Source organism: Bubalus kerabau, chromosome 2 (genome assembly GCF_029407905.1).
Source record: "Bubalus kerabau isolate K-KA32 ecotype Philippines breed swamp buffalo chromosome 2, PCC_UOA_SB_1v2, whole genome shotgun sequence".
Classification (NCBI taxonomy): domain Eukaryota; kingdom Metazoa; phylum Chordata; class Mammalia; order Artiodactyla; family Bovidae; genus Bubalus; species Bubalus kerabau.
In genome coordinates this window covers 65,754,872-65,776,031 of record NC_073625.1, presented here as the reverse complement: position 1 = coordinate 65,776,031, position 21,160 = coordinate 65,754,872, and the positions used below count along the sequence as shown (strand labels likewise).

The following is a 21,160-nucleotide window of genomic DNA, read 5'->3' as shown; positions in this document are numbered from 1 at the left end:
CCTTTCACTCTTCTCTGTTTATGTACAGAACAGAAGCACACATTGTCATGCCTCAAACTACTTTTTATTTGCAACTACATGATTTTATGCAATTCTTCTAAACAACGACATAAAATAGATTTCCATGTGTATAAATAACTTACATACTTTCCATAAAGTAAATGCTCAAAGGTGCTAGATCATCCACTCCTACAGTATCCTCATAAGCAACAGAGCTGATGCACAATATATAAATACTCAAGTTTAATATTAAAAACTCAGGCACTTGACTAACTTTTATAAAGTTTCTCAAACTATATCAATATATCTAAAGTGCATATATATTTTTAAGAAAAGATTATTCTTAATAACTTCTCTATAAAAATAAGTTTGATGGTTTAGCCCATCTAACTTTACTACTTTAAGTATGAACTTTTAATGTGTAGTCAGGCTTATTCTACCTTCGCTCAACATGACACCAACAGACAAAAGCAGCTAGTGAGGTGCTAACATGTGAGGATTAATCCAGTGATTGCGGTCACAATGCATTCCAGGAGGAGGTACCCATGTTACTGGAATTGGGCGATATGGTTTATTCTTCCGTCCCTGATTTGGATAACCAAATGGAATGGGAGGAGGGTAGTGACTTTGATTGCCATTCCCTCGATACATTATTGGCTTTTTTCTGGGCAGCGGGTGCCACATTGGAAGAGGTGGGAATATTAATTCCGAAATCTGTAGGGAAAAGAAAATGGTAAATCAATAAAAAAACAAACTTACTCACCCACAACCCAAAGAGTAGCTCTAAGGTACATTCCCTACAGTCAAGTCTAAATATGTTAAAAACTTCAAATATAGTAGTGATCAGTATTTTTCAAATGAACAAAAATTAATAAACTCAAACACACCCCTTGAAAACCAGGTATTCTCTGGCTGTGTCAACCAGAAAAGATGAAAACACAGAATGAGTAGAGGCCTGTAAGGACACATCATGTTTAAGACCGCTGGTGTCCGAAGCTGGCTGAAGAGTCACCTATGAAGCTTTTAAACACAAAAATGTCAGTCCTGTTCTACTGAACAGTATTAACAAAATTTTAGGAACAGAGGCCAGGTATTTTGATGACACTCTGCAGGTGATTCTAATGTAGCCAGTTTAGCATTTTGGACCAACAGTCTTAGATTATGCTGTAAGTCAAGTGGGACCTCAAGTTCACATTATGCAAAATGTTTTCAGCAGTCTTGGACCTCTCTGCTCAGAATACTGTGCCCTGTGACTATGAGTTTCAGAGTTCTCTGATTTCTCATCTGCTCTTAGCATAGGGATTAAAAAATTTATATTCTGTATATCAGCACTACATTCAGGATAGAAAATTCAAAAGGCACGAAGTTGTATATAGTGGAAAAAAAAAGTCTCTCTTTATCTGATTACCAGGTACCCTCTCAGAGGCAGCAGACACACTAATCAATTTTTTGATTACCTTTAGAGAGATTCTATGAATATACTTGTGTGTACATCAATATACACATTAAATATCCACAATTCTGCATACTGCTTCTATACTCAAATACATATCAGAGACATTCATATATATAATGACTTTTTCCATAAATCTACAGCTAGACAGTAATGCCGTGACTATGCCATAACTAAATTAAGTGGTATCTTGTTGATAGGACATTTCGGCTGCTTTCAGTCTTTTAAAAAAACAATGCACAAAAGCACACAAAACAATGCTGCAGTGAATAACCTTAGCATGCACAGTTAATTCTTGATTACCTACAATGGGGAAATGAAAAAATTTATTACGAGTTCCAACTAATAACTGACCTATACTAAAAACCAATAGTGAAGTGGAATGTTTTCATTTCTTTCTACATTGGGGTCCTGGTAAGCTTTTAAAACTCAAAAAGTAGACACAATTCTGGAACAATGATTCCCACAAGCAACCACTGTTCAAATTTCTATCACAGACTGAGTTTTCCTTGTTTGTGAACACCATATAAATGGAAGGTATATATTCTTTTGTGTCTAGCAATATTCTTTTTTGGGGGCTGTAACACATGACTTGTGGGATCTTAGTTTCCCTACCACGAACCAAACTTGTGCCCTTGGCAGTGAAAACAAGAGTCCTTAACCACTGGACCACCAAAGAATTCCCTGGCAAAATTCTTCTGCTCAACAGAATGTTTTTTAGGTCCTTCCACACTGTGTCTATTATGAAATCTGTTTTATTGTTATTATCCTACGGTATAAATGAATATATGACTATCTTCCCCCATTCACTTGTTAATGGATATTTGTTTTTTTTACTATTATAAACATTCTAGTAAGAGGCTTTGTAGATATGGTTCTTTTCATTTCTCTTGTTAAAATACTTAGGAGTGGAACTGTTGGGTTACAGGGCAGATGCATATTTAAGTGCCAAGCAGTTTTCAAAGTGATTGTACCATTTTTTACACTTCCATCAACAGTTTATGAGTCCAGCTTCTTCACATCCTTGTCAGCACTTGGTACTGTCAGATGTTTTAATTTTAGCCATTCTGAAAGTAGTGTTTCACTGTGGCTTAAATTTATAATTACCTGATAACAAATAAGGCTGAACACCTTTTTCATTTGCTTACTGGCCATTTATATAACTTCTTTTGTACAAGTGTTTTTTCACATCTTTATACCCACTGTTGTTATCTGGATCATTTGTCTTTTATTGTTGATTTATAGGACTGATTTTTAAAGTATATTCTGAAAACAAGTCCTTTGACAAATATATGTATTGAGAATATTTTGTTCCAGCCTATACTTCTGCCCATTCATTTTCTTTACGGTTTCTTTTGATGGGCAAAGATTTTTAATTTTGGTGAGGTCAAATTTAATAACATTTTTGGAAGAAATCTTGGCCTATCCTAAATAATTAAGGTATCTCCCTATGTTTTCTTCCAAGTGTCAGAGATTTAGCATTTATGTTTAGGCCTGTGACCCATTTAAAATCAGTTGTTGTTTTTTTTTAATGTATGGTATAAGGTAGCAGTTAGGGTCACTTTTTAAAAAATAAATGGATTATCCAATCGTTTCAGTACCAGTTCTTATCGATTTTCCCCACTGAACTGCTTTGGCACTTATTAAAAAAATTTTTGTACGTAAGGAGTCTACTATCTGTTCCAATAATATATTTGTGTATCTTTAAACCATTACCACAGGGATTGCCTAGTGGTTCAGTGGTAAAGAATTCATCTGCCAGTGTAGGAGAGGCGGGTTGATTCCTGGGTGGGGAAGATGCCCTGGAGAAGGAAATCATAACCCATTCCACTATTCTTGCCTGGGAAATCCCATGAACAGTGGAGCCTGGTGGACTATAGTCCATGGGGTCACAAAAGAGTTGGACACGACTTGGCGACTAAACAACAAACCATTAACACACTGTTTTGATAAACATAATGACTTGATATTAGTGTGAGATCTCTGACTTGATTCTCCTTTCTTTCAATTTTATCTAGAAAAAAGCCTTTTGGGATTTTGATAGCAAGGTGAATCTGTAGACCAATTTGGGGAGAAATTACATAATCTTCATTCTTAGTGGAGAATTATCTTTGGAGGTTCCTTTCAGAAAACACAGACCCCTATCAGAGAACAAAGACCCCCAAGCTAGAAATTATTTTGTCTGTACTTTGATAACCTCTTTTTTTAAGGTTCTTCTTGGTAAAGCCAGATTCAAGATGAAAAAAATGGACGGGTAGAAAAGATCTTAAAGTGGACCATCTGCTCCAACTTTCTACACAATGACTGTTAAGAGCTGAACTATGCTTCTCCATTATGAAATGTTTTGTGAATGTAATGTCGAAAAGAACTGTTTTATTTTAAAAGCACATAAAAGACACGTCCATTTTTATGCTTTTTTGTTAGAATTTTATCCCAGTAGTCTTTCAACAAGGGGGAAAACAAGTACAATTGAATTTTAAAAGAAAATCTAAAAATTAAATGTCAATTTACTTGTAAAAATTAGTAGCAAGAAGTTCAATTTGGGATTCATATTCTTGCTTTACTGAGTAACAAATAAAATTCTGAGATAAAATTACCACACATCTCAATGAATTGCAAGTAATTTAACAATGGTAATTTGTAGCATATAATGCATCACACAGACAGAAAAAAAGTCCAAAATATTTATGTCAGTGGTTTTAAAATGATCCCCGAAATACAAATATTATGTTTACTTATCTATATAGGGATTCTATTGGGAAGGATACAAAAATAACTGGTAATGAACACCTTCATGCAAGGGCATAAGACTGGTGGTTGGGGAAGAGGAGGACCTGTCACTGCTGTACTCTGGCTTTCCAGGTGACGCTAGTGGTAAAGAATCTGTCTGCCAGTGTAGGAGACGTTAAGAGATGTAGGTACAATCCCTGGGTTGGGAAGAGTCCCTGAAAAAGGGCATGGCAACCTCTCCAATATTCTTGCCTGGAGAATCCCATGGACAGAGGAGCCTGGTGGGCTACAGTTCATAGGGCTGCAGAGTCAGACACAACTGAAGTGACTCAGCATGGATGCACATACTGTTTCAAGTTAATTTTTTAAAGGTTCAGTCTCTAATACTCATGATACTCTGATTTCTTACTCATTAAGATCTAAATTCTAATTTTAGGCCAAATCAAACCATACCAGAAACCTGTTATGTTTAATTATATCTAATTAAGGCCAACTTAATAAAAACAGGTATATTTAAAAATAGACTCAAAATCAGAAAAAGTACATGTACAGAATAAGGCTCAACTCAAAAGATTTTTCATTTTTTTTTTTACTTGAAAATATTTCCTGTTGAGAAGTACTGTTAAGAATTTTACAAACTATAATACATTAACTGTTCTTTGGTATGTGGGGTATAAGTAATAAATAAGTGAACAAAGTACACATCTGACTGCTATGTGTTAGTTGCTCAGTTGTGTCCCACTCTTTGTGACCATATAGACCACAGCCTGCCAGGCTCCTCTGTCCATATAATTCTCTGGGCAAGAATACTGGAGTGGGTTGCTATTCCATTTTCCAAGGGATATTCCCAACCCAGGGATCGAATCCAGGTCTCCTGAATTGCAGGCAGATTCTTTATCAATCGAACCAGCAGGGAAGCTCTCATGCTTGCTATATGATTCTTTACTTGTTAAGGCAAAGAAAGATATTGTTTTGGCTTGAATGAAAAATTAACTAAAGAAAAATTTATTGATGTTTCTCTTTAACCACAGGGAGGGAGGAACATGAAAGTTAAACCTAAAGTTACAAATTGGAAGAGTTAAAGGCTACAAAAAAAAAAAAAGTGGCTGTTTCTGAAAGCACTAAGGATTTTAAAACATCAGATATGTTTTATTTCCATGATTCTTCCTATTCTTTTTGAAATATATTTATCCTACATATTGAATAGTAAAGCAGACCTTTGATAAAATGACTCAGGATGCCTATTCTCATCTCAGATGAAACAGCTTCCCCTTAGTGTGGAAAGGCAAGAACTGTGATCTAAAATCTCAAGTCAGAAACCCTGGGCAATATGAGCAGGACTACCCAGGATGACCTTGCAAGCCCTGCTCAGGACCTTCAGTATGGAGCCACTTCATGGTTACCTGGTACACAGGGCTGGGGGTCGCAGCCACAGAATTTGGTTTCACTTCCATTTCCTTACATGTTTCTTCATCTGAAGAGGAGGATCCTGAATGATAATCAGAGGTAACCTTATCAAGGGCCCTGGTAACTTTCTTGGAAATCTCATCCTTGTTCTCATCCTCATTTTCAAAGCTGGCAACAATGAATGCATTATTTTTCTCTCCATACCTAAGAATAAAAAAATCCAAAAACAAAAAACTTAGAACCCCTGAAGTTATATCAACAAAGCAACAAATGTCCATAAAAACAAATGAACAGGTCTGGACATGCCATCAGTCCCGGGCCAAGAAGGAACCCTTCCAGAACTTGATTCTACATATATAGTATGTTAACCCAGCTCCATGCCAACAGGCAGGCGACAATTTTCCAATCTATTAACGTACCAAAAAAGTGACCTCATTCATTCTCTTTTCCGATTTTATTTTTTACTGCCCCAAGAGAAATTCATTGATTACATTTTTGTATGCAGCACTGAAATTGGCCATACATTAATGTATTGGACATTTACATTAATACAGTAAAACTTCCTAATGAATTTTTAATTGACCCCTATATTGTAGATCATAGTAATTCAAGTCAAAAATCAACTAGATATTTCTTATGGGATTTACTTTTACTGCAATTAAATTAAAAAAGGGGCCTATGTTTCCTGTATCTACACTGACAAAAATGAGAACTGAGGGAACTGTTGAGGTTAAAGAGAAAAAGAAAATACAGCTACTGTTGAGGAAAATAAAAGGATTTTTCTTGAATTACACTGCTGATTTCACAGAGATTCCTATGATAAATGTTCACTTCTTTTAAGCAGTTATTTTTTATTCTTCCAAAACATTTTTAAAGCCTTGATCTAAGAAAAACTGTCAGGATATCTAACTTTGGCTATTGGCTACTAGAAAAAAAAATTCTGCGATCAGGGGAAAATGGCATAATACACAGTAAAACTAGGAGTTTTCATTGAGAGGACAGAGAAGAAACCGACAAATCCATTCAAATAAATTAGACATCATAAACACTATGAAACAATTTCTAGGAAGTGTTAGGACAAAGGAAATAAACTCTTAAGCAGTCTTACACAACATGTAATTAAAGTTAAACAAATGATTCCAAGCTTACAAAATATAAGAATGACTTCAAAAGAAAAATAAGGTTAACTATGATGTCAATTAATTTCATTTCAAGATAACTCGTCTCAAATTATTTCTGAATCAGGATATTTACAATTAAGTAAAAGGCCTAATTACAACAAAGTCTATGAAAGTTTAAATAGCAATCAAGTAGTCTCATAGGTGAGTTCTATTTCTTTTAGCTGTGCTATCTTCTATTCTCATGGGCTGAATGGGGCCATAAATGCAATCTAAATACAGTATATAATTCCCTTTTTCTATTCTCTTTCAGTCTATCTCATAAACTGCTATAGAATGGTGTAAAGTGCACGAGACATGTTTTTGGTTCTGCTCTGCCATGTACTAGCTGTAACCAGGTACAAGTTATTCAGTCTCTCCAGGCCTTAGTTTCTTATCTGCAGGATGAGGAAGCTGGAAATAGTTGGACAGTGGTTGTTCTTCAACTGGTGATTCTTCTTAGAAAATGCCTGAACAATTGGGTGAGTTCTTCACAACACAGAATTCATGAACTACAATTTCAACTCAGGCAAAACAGAAAGGCAAGAAATCTGAGAAAAAACCCTCAGTAGAAACAGAAACCTAAACCAAGGGCAGACATCTAAATGACTGAAGGATCAGCTTTATTAACTCAGATTTCTTTGACACTTGAGCTCAATTAGGTTTTGCATTTTTCCCTTGGTAGTATTTTCGCATGAGGGCTCTCTTCAGGGTAAGTGAAACAGCTTACTATATTACCGTAATATCAGAACATGCAATTAATCCCTCAGAATTAGTAAGGGACAAGTTTTAAACTTTACAATTTAAACACACTGCTAAAACATTAAGACCAACTGAGTTAATTTGAAAAATATCAATAGTATCTAATGCTCTTTATCAGGAAAAGAAAGGATTACAGAAATTACAAACAAAAAAGAAGTGTAGACTACTGAGTAGATAATAACATGCCAGCTATTTGCAGGATTTCTCCTTATAGGAAAGATCTGTTTTCTATTCAGTATAATCTGAAGTATTTCACGAAGTGATAACCTTTCTAACTATATAACGCTTTTGCATTCTTCCAGTATCTATCCTGATGGAATAATTCTATGAAGAATGTTCTGAGTAGATTTCAAATATTTTTTACAACCACAGCCTTTAGTATACAATGATTTATTATTTTTAATTACTCACATTATTTATTCAACTATGTAACTGCTATATCAGTTTTAATTTTCAGAATATTCCCAGTTTGGATTCAAAAGCACTAATAAATATCTCAATTTCCTTTATTAATTTATAGCAATCATCTCTACCCAATTACTAACACTTTGTTTCCTCTGGGATTTCTATCATCACTTAATGAACATTCTAAAGATAATTTCTATTAACTGTGAAGAAACTCACATCATAGTCAATTTGGGGCAAAATTTTGATCATACAGAAAACAATGCAAGGATTTTCTTATACTAGCAAGATGAGAAAGCTCAGTAATTTTTCATTATCTGGTATTATCAAATAATGAAGTATTCACTTAAGTAAAACAGAATGTCCACGTAACTAAAGCTCTCATCTTCAGGTGTCAAGATATGGTTTAAGCATTTCAAATAAATATGTCCAAAATGTTCATGTAATTCACCAACTTCTTAAACATCCTTGGATACAGAAACTTTCCCCTAATGATTTAAGACTGTTGTATTAAATATTCCTTATTTGACAGTGTGATAATATATTTGGCTTAACTCTTGCTTTTTTGCTCCCACTTCTATGTTAGACTATAACTTTTTTTGTAGATTTATGACAACAGTATCCTAGGGGACTGGTTCCAGGACCATCCCCTCCCCCTCCTCTCCCAGTGTGAAAATCTATGGCTGCCCAAGTATTGTACCTTAAATAAAATGGCAAGGTATTTGCATACAACCTGCCCACATGCTCCCATACACTTTAAACTATCTCTAGATTACTTATCATATCTAACACAATGTAAATATTATGCAGATACTTTGAATATTATGTAAATAGTTGCATAGCCTGGCAAATTCAAGTTTTGCTTTTTAGAACTTATCTTTAATTTTTTCCCCTCAAATATTTTTGAACTAAAGTTGGTTGAATGCGTGGATATGGAACCCTCAGATATGGAAAGTCAACTGTATTTTCAACAGTCCCCCTTCAAATGTTATGTAAGTCTTTATGGCTTAAAAAACTATACAACTAAAAAAAAAAAAAAAAACTATACAACTAACTTAAAGAACTGTGCATGAAGTAAGAGTAAATCAGGATCAAAGTATAGGCCCTAAAAAAGTAAGTATTTCAATATAGTTATTTTTGTGATAGCTATTTCTTGTAGACTGAAAAGTCTTCTGCAGGGATTCAGTGGACCAAGTCTACAAAACAAAGTCTGACCCTGGCCTGAGGTAAGTCCGTCCTTAGTCCCAGACTCTAAAAATTGTCTGACCTTCTCAGACCAAAAATTGCTGCTATTCCTTTTTATGAGAAATAAGTACTGGAAAATCTACCTGCCTCCAGTTTTCCAAAGCAATAAGCTTATATAAGACACCAGCTTATATCAAGCAGCTCCAGGGTGGTCCAGAAAATTGTTGCAGAACAACCATGTATTTATCCAGCATGTCTTCCTCACCACTTTCATTGATGAAGATCAAGTCACAGCCTATGACCACCTTTAGAAGATATTAGGGTTATATCAAAAGCACCTCTACTACAATCAATGGGTAAACTGTACCTCTAAACCAAAGAGAAAACCCTAATGGAACAGCTGTAGGAGATCACTCACAGGGGGTTCCACGCATCTGTTTATCATGTCTGGAAACATCTTTCCTACTTCGTCATCTAGTCAGTCAACTGCAACTCCTTCCCCACTCAGCTCAAGTATCACCTACTCAATAAAATCAGTCCTCTGTATCTATGGGTTCTGCATCCGTGCATTCAGCCAACCACAGACCAAAAATATTGGGGGGAAAAATCTAGAAAGTTCGTAAAAGAAAAACTTGAACTTCTTCAATTTAAGGCAACTATTTACATAGCATTTACATTGTATTAGGTATTATAAGTAATCTAGAGATGATTTAAAGTAAATGGGAGATTATACACAAGTTATATGCAAATACTGCACTATTTTATATAAGGGACGTGGGCATCCGAGGATCTTACTTCTGGCTGTGTATGCGCGTGTGTGTGCATGTGTGTGGTGAGGAGTGTCCTGGAACTAATCCTTCACTGATATACCAAGGGGTAACTACAGTCTTCCGTGAGGCAGTAACTTTCTCCTTTGTGCCACCAACCAGGGCATCTTGTACATATTTCTATTATAGCATAAATCTCACTCTGTTGTTATCTGCTTATTCTTTCTTCTCCCTTATTACACTTTGAACTACCTGAAAGAATAATGTCACTTTCATTTCCACAACTAAGAATGCCTGGTCCACAATGAATGCTTTTAAAGTGAATGAAGTTCAGCTCATACCTAACACACCTAGCTTTTACAATTCTGCTCATTAGGAGACAAGAAATAATTTCCATTATGAAAATAAAACCACAAAAAGTTCACTCAGCCACTTAAAAGCCAAAAGGGGAGGGGGGGTGGGGTGGTGGGGGGAGAGGCAAGAGTAGAAACAAACAGCAACAGAGACCAACCAAAAGTAATATCCAGTATTATTTGGGATTAGCAACTTTCCTAGTTTGAAGAGGGGAAAGACAAGGGCACTATCAATGCAAGAAGGTAATAATTGACCTACAGGGAGTCAAGGTATCTAAATTCTACAATAAACTTGGTAAAGCTCTTCAAAAAAAAACCCCCTACTCTATCATTTCTTAAGTTTCTTTAGTTGTAAAACAGGAGTGTAACCAGTCTTTTACTATCACCTCCTAGAAGATTAGTTCACAAAATTCACATCTGAGAAAGCCAAACAACCAGCTCCTGGCCATTAAGATACGTGTATAGGCAATACCTGAGAGAATTTCATAAAAATCAATTCCAGCATGGTGATCAGTTCAGTTGCCAAACTCAAGAACTCACCTACAGCACACCTCACATGGGTCCACCCATAGAGTGAGTTCCTTTGGCAAGCCCAGGTCACTGTACAAGATGCAGCTGTTCTCACAGGCTTTCAGGACATCAGGATCAACTCTCTGAAACTTATTGACACGAATGCATCTACAAAAAAGTGGAGTAATGTTAATAGCTTTAAATAAAATTTAAATCAGAAACTTAGTTATATCTACTAGTATTTGCCAACATGAATTAAAAAAAATAAAACCCTGGTAAAGAACTCAGGAATACCTATCCTAAATAGATAACAAATCTGAACTAAAGGCAAAGAGACAGCAGCAGCATCAACGCTGCTGTCTACCCAGCCTGGTAGAAGGAAGAGGGCATCTGCATGAGCACAGGGAAATCAGAACTGGCTCTACCTCATTTCAGATAGTAACTACTCAACCTCACATGTACTTCAACAAGCAAGGAGTATGAAAGTTGCATGAAATTACTTAGAACTTTGAATGCAAAAAATTAGCCAAATTCCTATATAATGTTTTAAACAATATTCAGAAATTTTTGTGACAAGTTTTGCTCTGTTGTTACTTTGCTTAAGAAGAGTATCCTTTGCCTTACCTATAACTGTTCTCTAAATACCAAATCAGTCAAGGACACAGAACCATTTATATCATGTATTAAGAGTAAAATATAATCCAAAAGTGTTACTGGCTTATTTAAGTTGTGTTACTCAAGGGTTTTCTTATTTTTTAGTTAGCAAAAAAGTGAAAAAATTCTAAACCAATAAAGACTGTTCCAGCACACAGTTTATAGGATCTTAGTTCCCTGACCAGGGATCAAACCTGGGCTCACAGCAGTAAAAGCACAGAGTCCTAACCACTGGACTACCAGGGAATTCCCATCTGTCCCATTTTTTATTTTAACTCAAGAAGTACCAACCACAGCTACCTAACAGAATGCTCAAAGATGGCTCTCAGTATGAATGCAAAAATACCTCTTAAAATAAGTATCCTGCTTACATAGAGAAATTTTTAGTTATAATAATAGTATTTACTGCCTACAGCTAAGAAATGAACCAAGAGAATCCAGGTTTTCGTACTAATCCTGATTTATAGTGTGAAAGTATGAAAGTAAAAGTGTTATGTCTCTCAGTCATGTCCAACTCTTTGTGATCCCCATGGACTGTAGCCCCCAGGTTCCTCTGTTCAAGAGATTCTTCAGGTAAAAATACTGGAGTGGGTAGCTATTCCCTTCTCCAGGGGGTCTTCCCATCCCAGGGATTGAATGTGGGTCTCCCACTGCAGGCAGATTCTTTACTGTCTGAGCCACCAGAGAAGCCCGCGATTTACAGGGTGAATTTAGATTAAATCATTTTACTTCTTCTTCAGACCCAAAGCTTTAAAATATAGAAAATATAAGTTAGTTGACAAATATTGATAATAGTACTAACTATAATACTGTAACATCAAGAGAATAATGTGTTTATATTTAATTAGTCAATTTCCATTTTCATTTAAAACAGTGAAAAAGTTCTCATTAGATAATAGCTAATATATATTTCTAAGTAATAATAATAACAACCCTTTTGGAAAGTTTTCTAAATACTTTGTATGTATGGCCATATGTATGTATGTATGGAGAGTTTTCTATATACTTTGTATGTATGGCCATACCTTGGACATTGTGGGTTGGTTAAAGACCAGAGCAATAAAGTGAGTATCACAATAAAGCCAGTCACAAATTTTTGATTTCTCAGTGTATATAAAAGTTATATTTATACTACACTGTAGTCTATTAAATGTGTAATAGCATTACATCTAAAACACAATATACATAGCTTTATGCTAAAAAATGCTAACCATCACCTGAGCCTTCATCGAGTCTCTGTAACATCAAAGATCCCTTATTACAGATCACTGAAACAAATATAATAACAAAAAAGTATGAAACACTGTAAGAATTACCAAAATGTGACAGAGACGCAAAGTGAGCAAATGTAATTGCAAATGTGGTGCTGATAGACTTGCTCAATGCATGCTTGCACAAACCTTCAATTTATAAAAACCACATCTGTGATATAAAATAAAGCAAAGTACAATAAAACAAAGTATGTCTATATTAACTCTTTAAATTTTCACACTGATCCTGTGAGTTACATAATATTTTCTTCATTGCAAGAAAGAAAGGAGGCAGAGAGAGTTTGAGTAACTTGCCCAACATTACCCAGCAAGAAAGTGAATGCAGGGTTCAGATCCACAACAGATGCCAAAGTTCATCTTATTAAACAACCCAATTAGGCCTATATTTATCGTAACATCACCATTAACAATTTAGCAAATTCAGAGTAAAAATTTAAAACTAGTTTAAAACATGTAAGAAAATCTTTGTTCCTTTCTATGAGATGGTCTTATGTTATAGATTCTAATGTTGTGTAGGTTGATTCAAAAGTCCCACGTGCCCAGGATCAAAATCAGTTAAGGGTAAGGAGATAGATCTTATATGTACACATGTATGTGTTTTTTAACACACAGTGAAGATGTAGGCTCTAAGCTCAAAAAAAAATATGTAAATATAAAGGCTTAGAGACTCTGTTTCAACAAAATTTGCATACCATACATATTTCTATGCCTTTTTTTTTTTCACTCTAGATACTGTGACTACTTACCCATTAGCCACTCTTCAAAAACAAGATTTTAAAAGTTGCATAAAAATAGTCTATCATTTTCTTGACAGTGTAGTGCTTTCCAATTTTTTGCAATTATAAAGTTTAAGAAATATCCATATTCATATATATTTGTCTGCATTTCTGATTATACTTCTAGAATCGATTTTAGGAGACTCAGTTTTCAAAGACTATGAATATTTTTACGGATCTCGGTAATGTTGCCAAATTGCCCTTATTTGTATATGTTGCAGAGAAACATACTAATTTATAAAAACTTTAGAAGAAAAAGAACACTTCCAACCTACTCTATGAAGAGTCTAATAACTTTGGTTAATTCTATAGTCTACTAATTTTTACAAAAGAAACAACCCACTATTAACTCTAATAGTTTTCTACTTCAAAGATGGCTTCAAAATGACTCAATAATGATAGTTCTGATTACATGCCAATTTAATCCTGTTTGGCTAACTTTTCCCCTCAAGTTTTTGAAATTAATGGAAATGAAATTGTACACTGTCTGATCTTTAAGCATTTATTTGACAGTGTCTCCTTTTTCAGTAACAGTACAGTGGCTTGGCACTACCAAAAGCCTTAGTCCAATGTCAATTACATCAGTGTAAAAAGCCTCAAGAGCTCTAATTCATAAAAGCTGTTCACTTTATCAGAAATGAAGATGTGCAGGAAAAAATTAAGAGAATCAAGTGAGAGGATAAAAAACAATAACTTGAATTACATCCACATCTCTACTTTCACTCACCACATTTTCCAGTATACTAGGAAACCTCTTTGGATAAAAATGAGAGAGAAATATATCAATTACTTTGATTCTTTTCAACAGATCACATGCTTACCTTGCTTTTCACAAATGAAAACTAAACAAGTCATATTTTCACCTCCTTTGCACACTGAATAGTCATACACTTGACAAGAACACAGTGACTAAAAGAAAATTCTTTTTACTGTGAAGTGCTGATTTGCGGAGGAATCTTTAGGGGCAGCAATATGCATAAATAAAAGAATTTATATTCATGACAGTCACAACTGTTCACTTTTATTTTTTGGTCACATCCACAAATGGGACACAGTTTGACAGCTGAGTTTAGTAGAACATTCTCAACTCAGGTTCCCAAGTAGTCACATAAACACTAAAGAGAGAACATGCCAGGACATGTTTTACAGGAGTCTGCTCTTCTTTAAACTGTATATGGAACTTATAAACTGGAGTACAAAAGACAGCTGGGAGTGAGAACTGCCTTCACTCTCAGAGACAAGGCAGTGGTCAGACTGTGGTGTAACAGAAAGCTCCTAAGAATTTAGGGTGAGTTAGACCTGAATTCAAATTCCAGAGCTAGTATTTACCATTTGCGAATCATAGGTAAGTTACCTTCATCTATAAAATGGTTACACTGGCTTCTACTACAACAAATTATGCACAGTACAAATGAAATCATTCCTGTGTCAAGAACATATCAGGTGTCTAATAATCTTATTTCTCATTTGCCAGAAAACTTTTAATATGTCACATGTAATTTACTTTTAGATACAAGGAACTCATTTCTCTCAACTCTTACCATGCCTTCTGCTAAATGATAGTTTTAGGGGTCCTCTACAATTGTGAAAATCCTCAACTACCTGTGATACACAAAGAAAAACACTCAGGAGTCACACTATGACCACAAAACTAATTCCCAGGAGTCTACAGATTGGCATCCCAAGTCCAGGCAGTAGGAGTCCCAACAACAAATGCTTGTATTTTAAAGTGAATAAATAAAAAATAAATGAGCCACTCCTGAGCTGGGTATGATGCAGATCAACTGTGAAAGACATGGACAGGACACCATCACTCCTCTGGCCCCTAACCCTAACCCTAACCCTTTGAGGAGCTGATGATCATCCTCTTCACTCAGTCCAATTCAAATGTCCAAGCTAATCCTTTACCTGTAGGCTTGTCCTTTTGATGGTTTTTCCGGATACCAGTGATTTTTATATTTTTCTTGAAGTATCAGGGTCAATTTCTCAGCAAACCTCTCAACAGCTTCTTTTTTCAATTTATCATGTTTTCGAACTAGTCTTGTGAAAAAGAAGACTACAGCAGCAATTTCGTTCTTCATTTTCTCCTGCAAAGATAAAATAGTTTTTCTCAAAAAAGCAGAAACATCAAAATTTGAAGATAAAGCTCTGTGAAATATACCTCCTTTACAGCCCCCTTTCCTCCTCCCAATTTTATCTCGTGTTTCATTGGCTGATATCTGGAGCAGGGAACAGTCACTAATTTATGCCATAAAGACCTTATTATTAAATACTGCTTAAGAATTTTATCACCTTTGTAAGGAGTTCACTAAAGAGAGCACACCAAGTTGTTCCTGTTAGCTAAAATAAAAATCAGAGATATCACTCAGAAGTACTACAATGATACCACTATAAGCTTTTACTACATGCATAAATATTTAACTACAATAATTCAAGTTTAAAATTCTAAGAAATAACTTGTACTTTAAAACATAAAAAAGTCCACTTTAAAATCCAGTATTGTAGAGCCAATATAGAAAACAGTTTAGCAGTTCCTAAAAAGGTCATATATATATGGCTACCACATGACCCAGCAATTCTACTTCTAGCTCTGTATCCAAGAAAAATGAAGCCATATGTTCACACAAAAACTTGTACACAAATGTCCACAGAAACATTATTCATAATAACCAAAAAGCAGAAACAAACTAAATGTGGAGCAACTGACATATGCATAAATAAAATGTGGAATATTATTCAGCAACAGAAATGACAAACTGGTAGGTGCTACAACATGTATGAAACTTGAATATATTATGCTAAGGGAAAGAAGCCAAAAGACCAAATACTATATAACACTATATGAAATGTCCAGAATAAGCAAATCTATATAAACAGGAAATAGATTAGTGGCCTAGGGGTAGGAGAATGCGGGAGAAGTGATGTCAGTGAGTATAAGATTGCCTTTTGAAATGATGAAAATGTCCTAAAATTGACTGTGGTGATGGTTCTACAACTTAGTGAATATACTAATACCAATGAACTGTACATTTTAAATGTGTGGATTATACAGTGTGTGAACTATATTTCAACGAACCTGTCATACACAAAGATCCACCACCGAGCTTCTGTAAGTATTCTTTCAGGACCAGAGACATAGGTATATATGACCAAAAAACCCAGCTCTATCAAAGCATATTTAAGAAAGTGGAAATTCAGGATCATTCATGGAAAACCAAACTAAAAGGAATAATTAAGAGATTCAGCTGCATTTTGGAACTGCCTCAAGAAGGATTCTTTTTAAACGTCAGATCTGATTTATCATTGATTAATCCATAAAAGCAAAAACCTTGTACTGGATATCTTGTACTGGGATTGTTTCAATGTATATTCTGTCTTTACCCGATGAGCTCATTCATTTGGCTGCTGTAAGTAACTTGGAGTTATCAGATGCTGCATTTACTAAGCAACACCACCTTTTCAGAGCCAATTATTAAAGACATACAGCCCCTGCTATGTTTGGTGTAAAAACTGACTAACCTAGCCTATAGTTCTTTCAGATTTAAAAACTAAAGCTGATTCTGTTAGCTTCCTTTTTCTTTTCCCAAACCTCCTCTTAAAGTCTGTCTTCATAGTATGATTCCTTTCCTCCTTGTGCAAATTCAAACAAGGGACATCAGTGTGAAATAAATTCTGTATGGTATTTGAGAAGTATGCTGGCAGCCATAGCTACCCTGATCCTAGATGGGAAGACACCCAAACCTTCCTCCTGGAACCCTAGAATGGGTTTCTTCTATGGCCAGCAGCACACAACCCCAGCCCTCTCCAACTGCTGTGCAGCCTCCTGCTGAAAAAAACGTCAGCCATTTCCACGTATAAAGCTATATTTATACTCCACCACGTTATGATAGAAAAGAAAACCCGCTGCAATTTAATATATGCTTTGGGATGAAACTTGCTGATGGAACTACATCAGCCTCCACCCCACCAAAGAAAACAAGGAATCACGCTAAAGAAATATACTCCATCCCCAACTAACTCATTTTCTTCATTCAATTTGCCAACTCTGCTCTACATATCTGAGTGTGGGGTTTTGTTTTCCTTTCCTGCCCCCTCCACCCCGCCTCGGCCCTCTGTTTCACATTAGAAAATAAAAGGAAGAAAGGAAGGAAAGAATCACTTAGTGGTGGCTTTGGGTTGTAACACAAGATGAGTCATATGGAATTTTTTTTTTTTTTCACTTTTGAAAGAATAGTGCCTGAATTGCTGACAATTTAACCCACCCTCACAGGTCAGTATTCCAGGAGGATCCGAAGGGTACCCCCCAGAGGGGAGAGTTATAAAGTCAGGAAGCAGAACCCAGCAGGGCCCAGAAGACCCGAGGTACGCAAGCGAAGTATCTCGAGTAAGGGGCAGCAAACCCTCCACCCACACTCGGAGCGAAAAGCTCCCATTTTAAATCTCGCACGGTGACGTCATCCGGGGACGTAGTCACCGCGGCAGCTCCTCAAGTTCTACTTTGTTCCACAGTCTCCTCGGCTCCCGGCGGCGGGCCGAGAACCCCAAGGAAAACCCAGCCCTGCCTGCCAGGAGTTTATAACTTTGTACTTTTCCCTCCTTGTAACGAGAGGCGAGTCGAGCCCGTTTCTGGAAACAAGTATTTTTCCGGACAGACTTTCCCCAGGTTGAGGGAATCCCAGCCGCGGGGGGCGGGTGAGGAGCCTCGGACCAGCCCCGCGGAGCCACAAAGCGGGCTCCAGACCCCAAGAGGCAGGATTCCCGCGGCGCTGGGAGGTGGGCTTTTTATGCCCCGGCAGCCCGCGGCCCGGGACTGGCACGGGGCTCCTGACGAGCGCTAGGTGAGGGGGCACCCCACGTATCCACCCACTCCTGGAAGAACCGCCCGCGAGCGCGTCCAACTTCTGCAATCGCGGTTTTTCCCGAGTTAAGAGGGCAGGGCCCCGAACCCCGTTCCCTTCCTCCCCCGCGAACAGTCGCGCAGGGTCCGCCGCCCCCGGGCAGGTTCCAGCCTTCGGAGGCCCGGGTTCGGGAACTCGACTGCCCTCAGGCGCGACCCCCCTCCACCCCCGACACAGCAAGCCGGGTCTCCGGGTCCAGAAAACCCACGGCCGCGCGAGGAAGGCTGTCGCCCACCCCGAGCGGAAGGTAACGCGCTGCGGAAACGTGGCAGGAGCCTCTAGGCTGCGTCTCCGCCGTCGCGATGCCCCTGAGGGTCTCGCGGAAACCCTCGAGGACCGCCCCCTGCAGTTCCCAGCCCTTCCTTCGAGCCGGGCCAGAGCCGATGCAAGCCTGTTCGACCCAGCACTCCTCGCGGTCCCCCCACGCACTGCCCGCCCGCGAGGCTTCGACGTGGCCTCCTGGGCGCCCGGACCACCCTCCTCCCGCTGCCCTGAGCCCCGCCATGTCCGCCTCCTCCTGGCCCAGTCCCCTCACCGCCGCCGCCTCCGCTCTGGGGCCACAGATTCGGCGACCCCGACAGTCCCCGGGCCGGGAACAGAACGTACCGCCTTAGCGGACAGGCGCTCAGTGGTAACGAGCGCTGCAAGCCTCGTCAGGCTTGTGAGGCTCCCGCGTCGTCGGGCTGCCAAGCGCGCGCTGAGAGGGCGGGCTGGCTAGCGCGCGAGAGCTAGCGAACGCGGCCCAGAAGCGACGCGCGGGGGGCTCGCGGGCCGGAAGAGGGGCGGGGCGATGACCCGGGAAAGGGATGGCGCCGCTCAGGACTGGCTCGCGCTCCTAGGGGGAGGAGCCTGAGGCGGGGCTTCGCCTCGGCCACGCCCCCGGGGCGCCGGCCTCGCGGCGCGGGCGGCGAAGCACCCTCAGTCGTATCACGCGCGCGGCAGACCCTCCAGTCCGAAGACCAGGGCAACAAGGCCATCGGCTTCCCCTTTCCGGAAAGAATGGCACTGAGGGTCTAGCGGACCCTCGCCAGCCAGACCCACCTGCCGCAGCCCCTTTGGGGGTCGCGTGGGCCACTTCCCCTCTGCTGCTGGGGTCTCTGCTTCTTCCTCTCGTGTCTGCTTGTTGCCCTGCGCCCTGACACCCCGTGGCGGGGAGGGCGAGTCTTAGACCCTGCTCTGTAGAGGCCCAGCTCTCTAGTCCCCGGGCTTGGGGGGCGGCGGTGAGGGGTGCGAGTAGGGGCCGTTTACACAGATCAGACAGAAGGCAGACGTTGCTTTTGTGGACAGAACCTCTTCATTGGTTTGATAATTAGGGGCACGTCAGCTGTGCACACTCCTGGAGACATTTCAGTTTGTTTCAAAGTCCTAGTTGGGCCGCTCCCTGAGCGGCGGGTAGCTCCCTGAGAGCAGGGACTGCCGCCTGCTGACCTTTGTGTCCCAACCGCACACACAAGAGGGTCTCCTGCACAGAAGAGGGTCTCCAGGAATATTAGCTGAATGAAAACTTGAGTCCAAGCTTTCTATTTCCCAGACACTTCTAGTCAAGGACTTCCACATGCAAAATTTAATCTTTGACCAAATACATATGTGAAAAATGTATATTAACTTTCTGGGGGGAAAAAAAAACATCTTTCTAACGTTTCTTACTGGCCCCATGGTATTCGTTTTGTGAAAGCACTTTAATACATTAAACAGGCCAGAAAAATACAAGATATTTCTACTTTTTTCTTTTAACTGAAAACTAGCTTTCACTGTTTCTAGCCAAAGCATAATGCAAATTACTCAAGAACTTATTGTTCAAGTTATATGTTGACCAGATATTTCACTGCCTGCCAGGCCTGGGAGCATGTTCTCAGCCCAGTTCTATGAATATTTTAAGTTTGCATTACTGGTGGTGAGTGTAGCCTATTTGCAAACTCAAAATGCTAATATTTTAGCAGTAAAAAAATATGCGATTCCCAAACCAGTACAATAAAACTGTGTGTGTGTGTTTGTATAAAGTATACTGTTCTAACTGAAGCTACTCACCGGTCAATTTAAAGAGGATACTTAAATTCACACCCTAGTCTATTCTAGGAGATACGAAGGTGTTTTCATTCTAATCTCATAACTGAGGTTATTTTACTGTTGAAGCCTTTTCTGTCTACAATTTAATAAAATAGCTAGGCAGTGACAAACACTACGCAGAACTTGTCCAGAAATTTCTATAGCTCAAGATTAGTATTTTGATGTTTTCTAATAAATCTGTGACCCATATGGTCCAGTCTTAGAGCACTACTATATTCAAAACACACAGGAATACCTGAAACCCAATTTCAAAATCCAAAAAATTCTCATAGCCTTGAAACTGGGAAGCAGGTAATTAACAAACTATCTTAAACACTTCTCTCATCAACCATTCTTACACAAAGTAACTGATTGTGTGCCTCTTTTTCAAACCACCCTACTCTTCTTCAGTTCTGGCTGTGTGCTTTAGATCTTTCTCCCTCAGCTCTTTCCTCTTAATTCAGAATCACACAAGCCCAAAAGAATTGGTCTCAATGCAGGTCCCTACTCTAGGAGGCTGGAACAGGGGACCAGAGCTGATACAAACAATTACCCATTCATATGGGTTTTTTCCTTTCACAGTTGATTTCTTTTCTCAGTTCACTCTAAATGTTCACTAAATCGTGTATTAATAGATGTAGTTTTCTTTTAGCACAAGCTGTTTCCTTTGAGAATGAGCCACCTAAATGAGCCTAGGGCAAGGGCTGTATAATCACACACATAAAGTCACAGAGACCATGATTCAACAATTACCAAAATATCAAATCTGTTATTCCTTTGAGCTCA

The 21,160-nt window shown here is 38.5% G+C and overlaps 1 protein-coding gene and 1 non-coding gene across 3 annotated transcripts; both read right to left on the bottom strand.

The window, feature by feature from the left end:
- Positions 1 to 48: 48 nt before the first annotated feature.
- BTG3 (BTG anti-proliferation factor 3) lies at positions 49 to 19,113 on the bottom strand. Of its 2 annotated transcripts, none has more exons than XM_055567788.1 (5): positions 18,864 to 19,113; positions 15,339 to 15,517; positions 10,760 to 10,897; positions 5,587 to 5,794; positions 49 to 714 (listed from the first exon to the last, which is right to left on the bottom strand). In XM_055567788.1, exons 2-5 carry the CDS (start codon positions 15,509 to 15,511, stop codon positions 475 to 477), a joined length of 759 nt encoding a protein of 252 aa, XP_055423763.1. In that variant the 5' UTR covers positions 15,512 to 15,517; positions 18,864 to 19,113; the 3' UTR covers positions 49 to 474. The 2 variants fall into 2 exon arrangements, with proteins under 2 accessions (XP_055423763.1, XP_055423762.1); XM_055567787.1 differs by having other exon boundaries at positions 18,935 to 19,110.
- TRNAK-UUU (transfer RNA lysine (anticodon UUU)) lies at positions 11,557 to 11,629 on the bottom strand. Its single transcript has one exon. It is a non-coding gene; the product is annotated as a tRNA-Lys (tRNA).
- Positions 19,114 to 21,160: the final 2,047 nt, after the last annotated feature.

Coding starts and splice junctions, on each gene's coding strand:
- BTG3 (XM_055567788.1), bottom strand. CDS start 15,511: ATGAAGAACGAAATTGCTGCTGTAGTCTTCTTTTTCACAAGACTAGTT. Junction 10,898..15,338: donor TCAAAAGGACAAGCCTACAG/GTAAAGGATTAG, acceptor ACTTTTTTGTAG/ATGCATTCGTGTCAATAAGT. Junction 5,795..10,759: donor CCATGTGAGGTGTGCTGTAG/GTGAGTTCTTGA, acceptor TTTTATTCTTAG/GTATGGAGAGAAAAATAATG.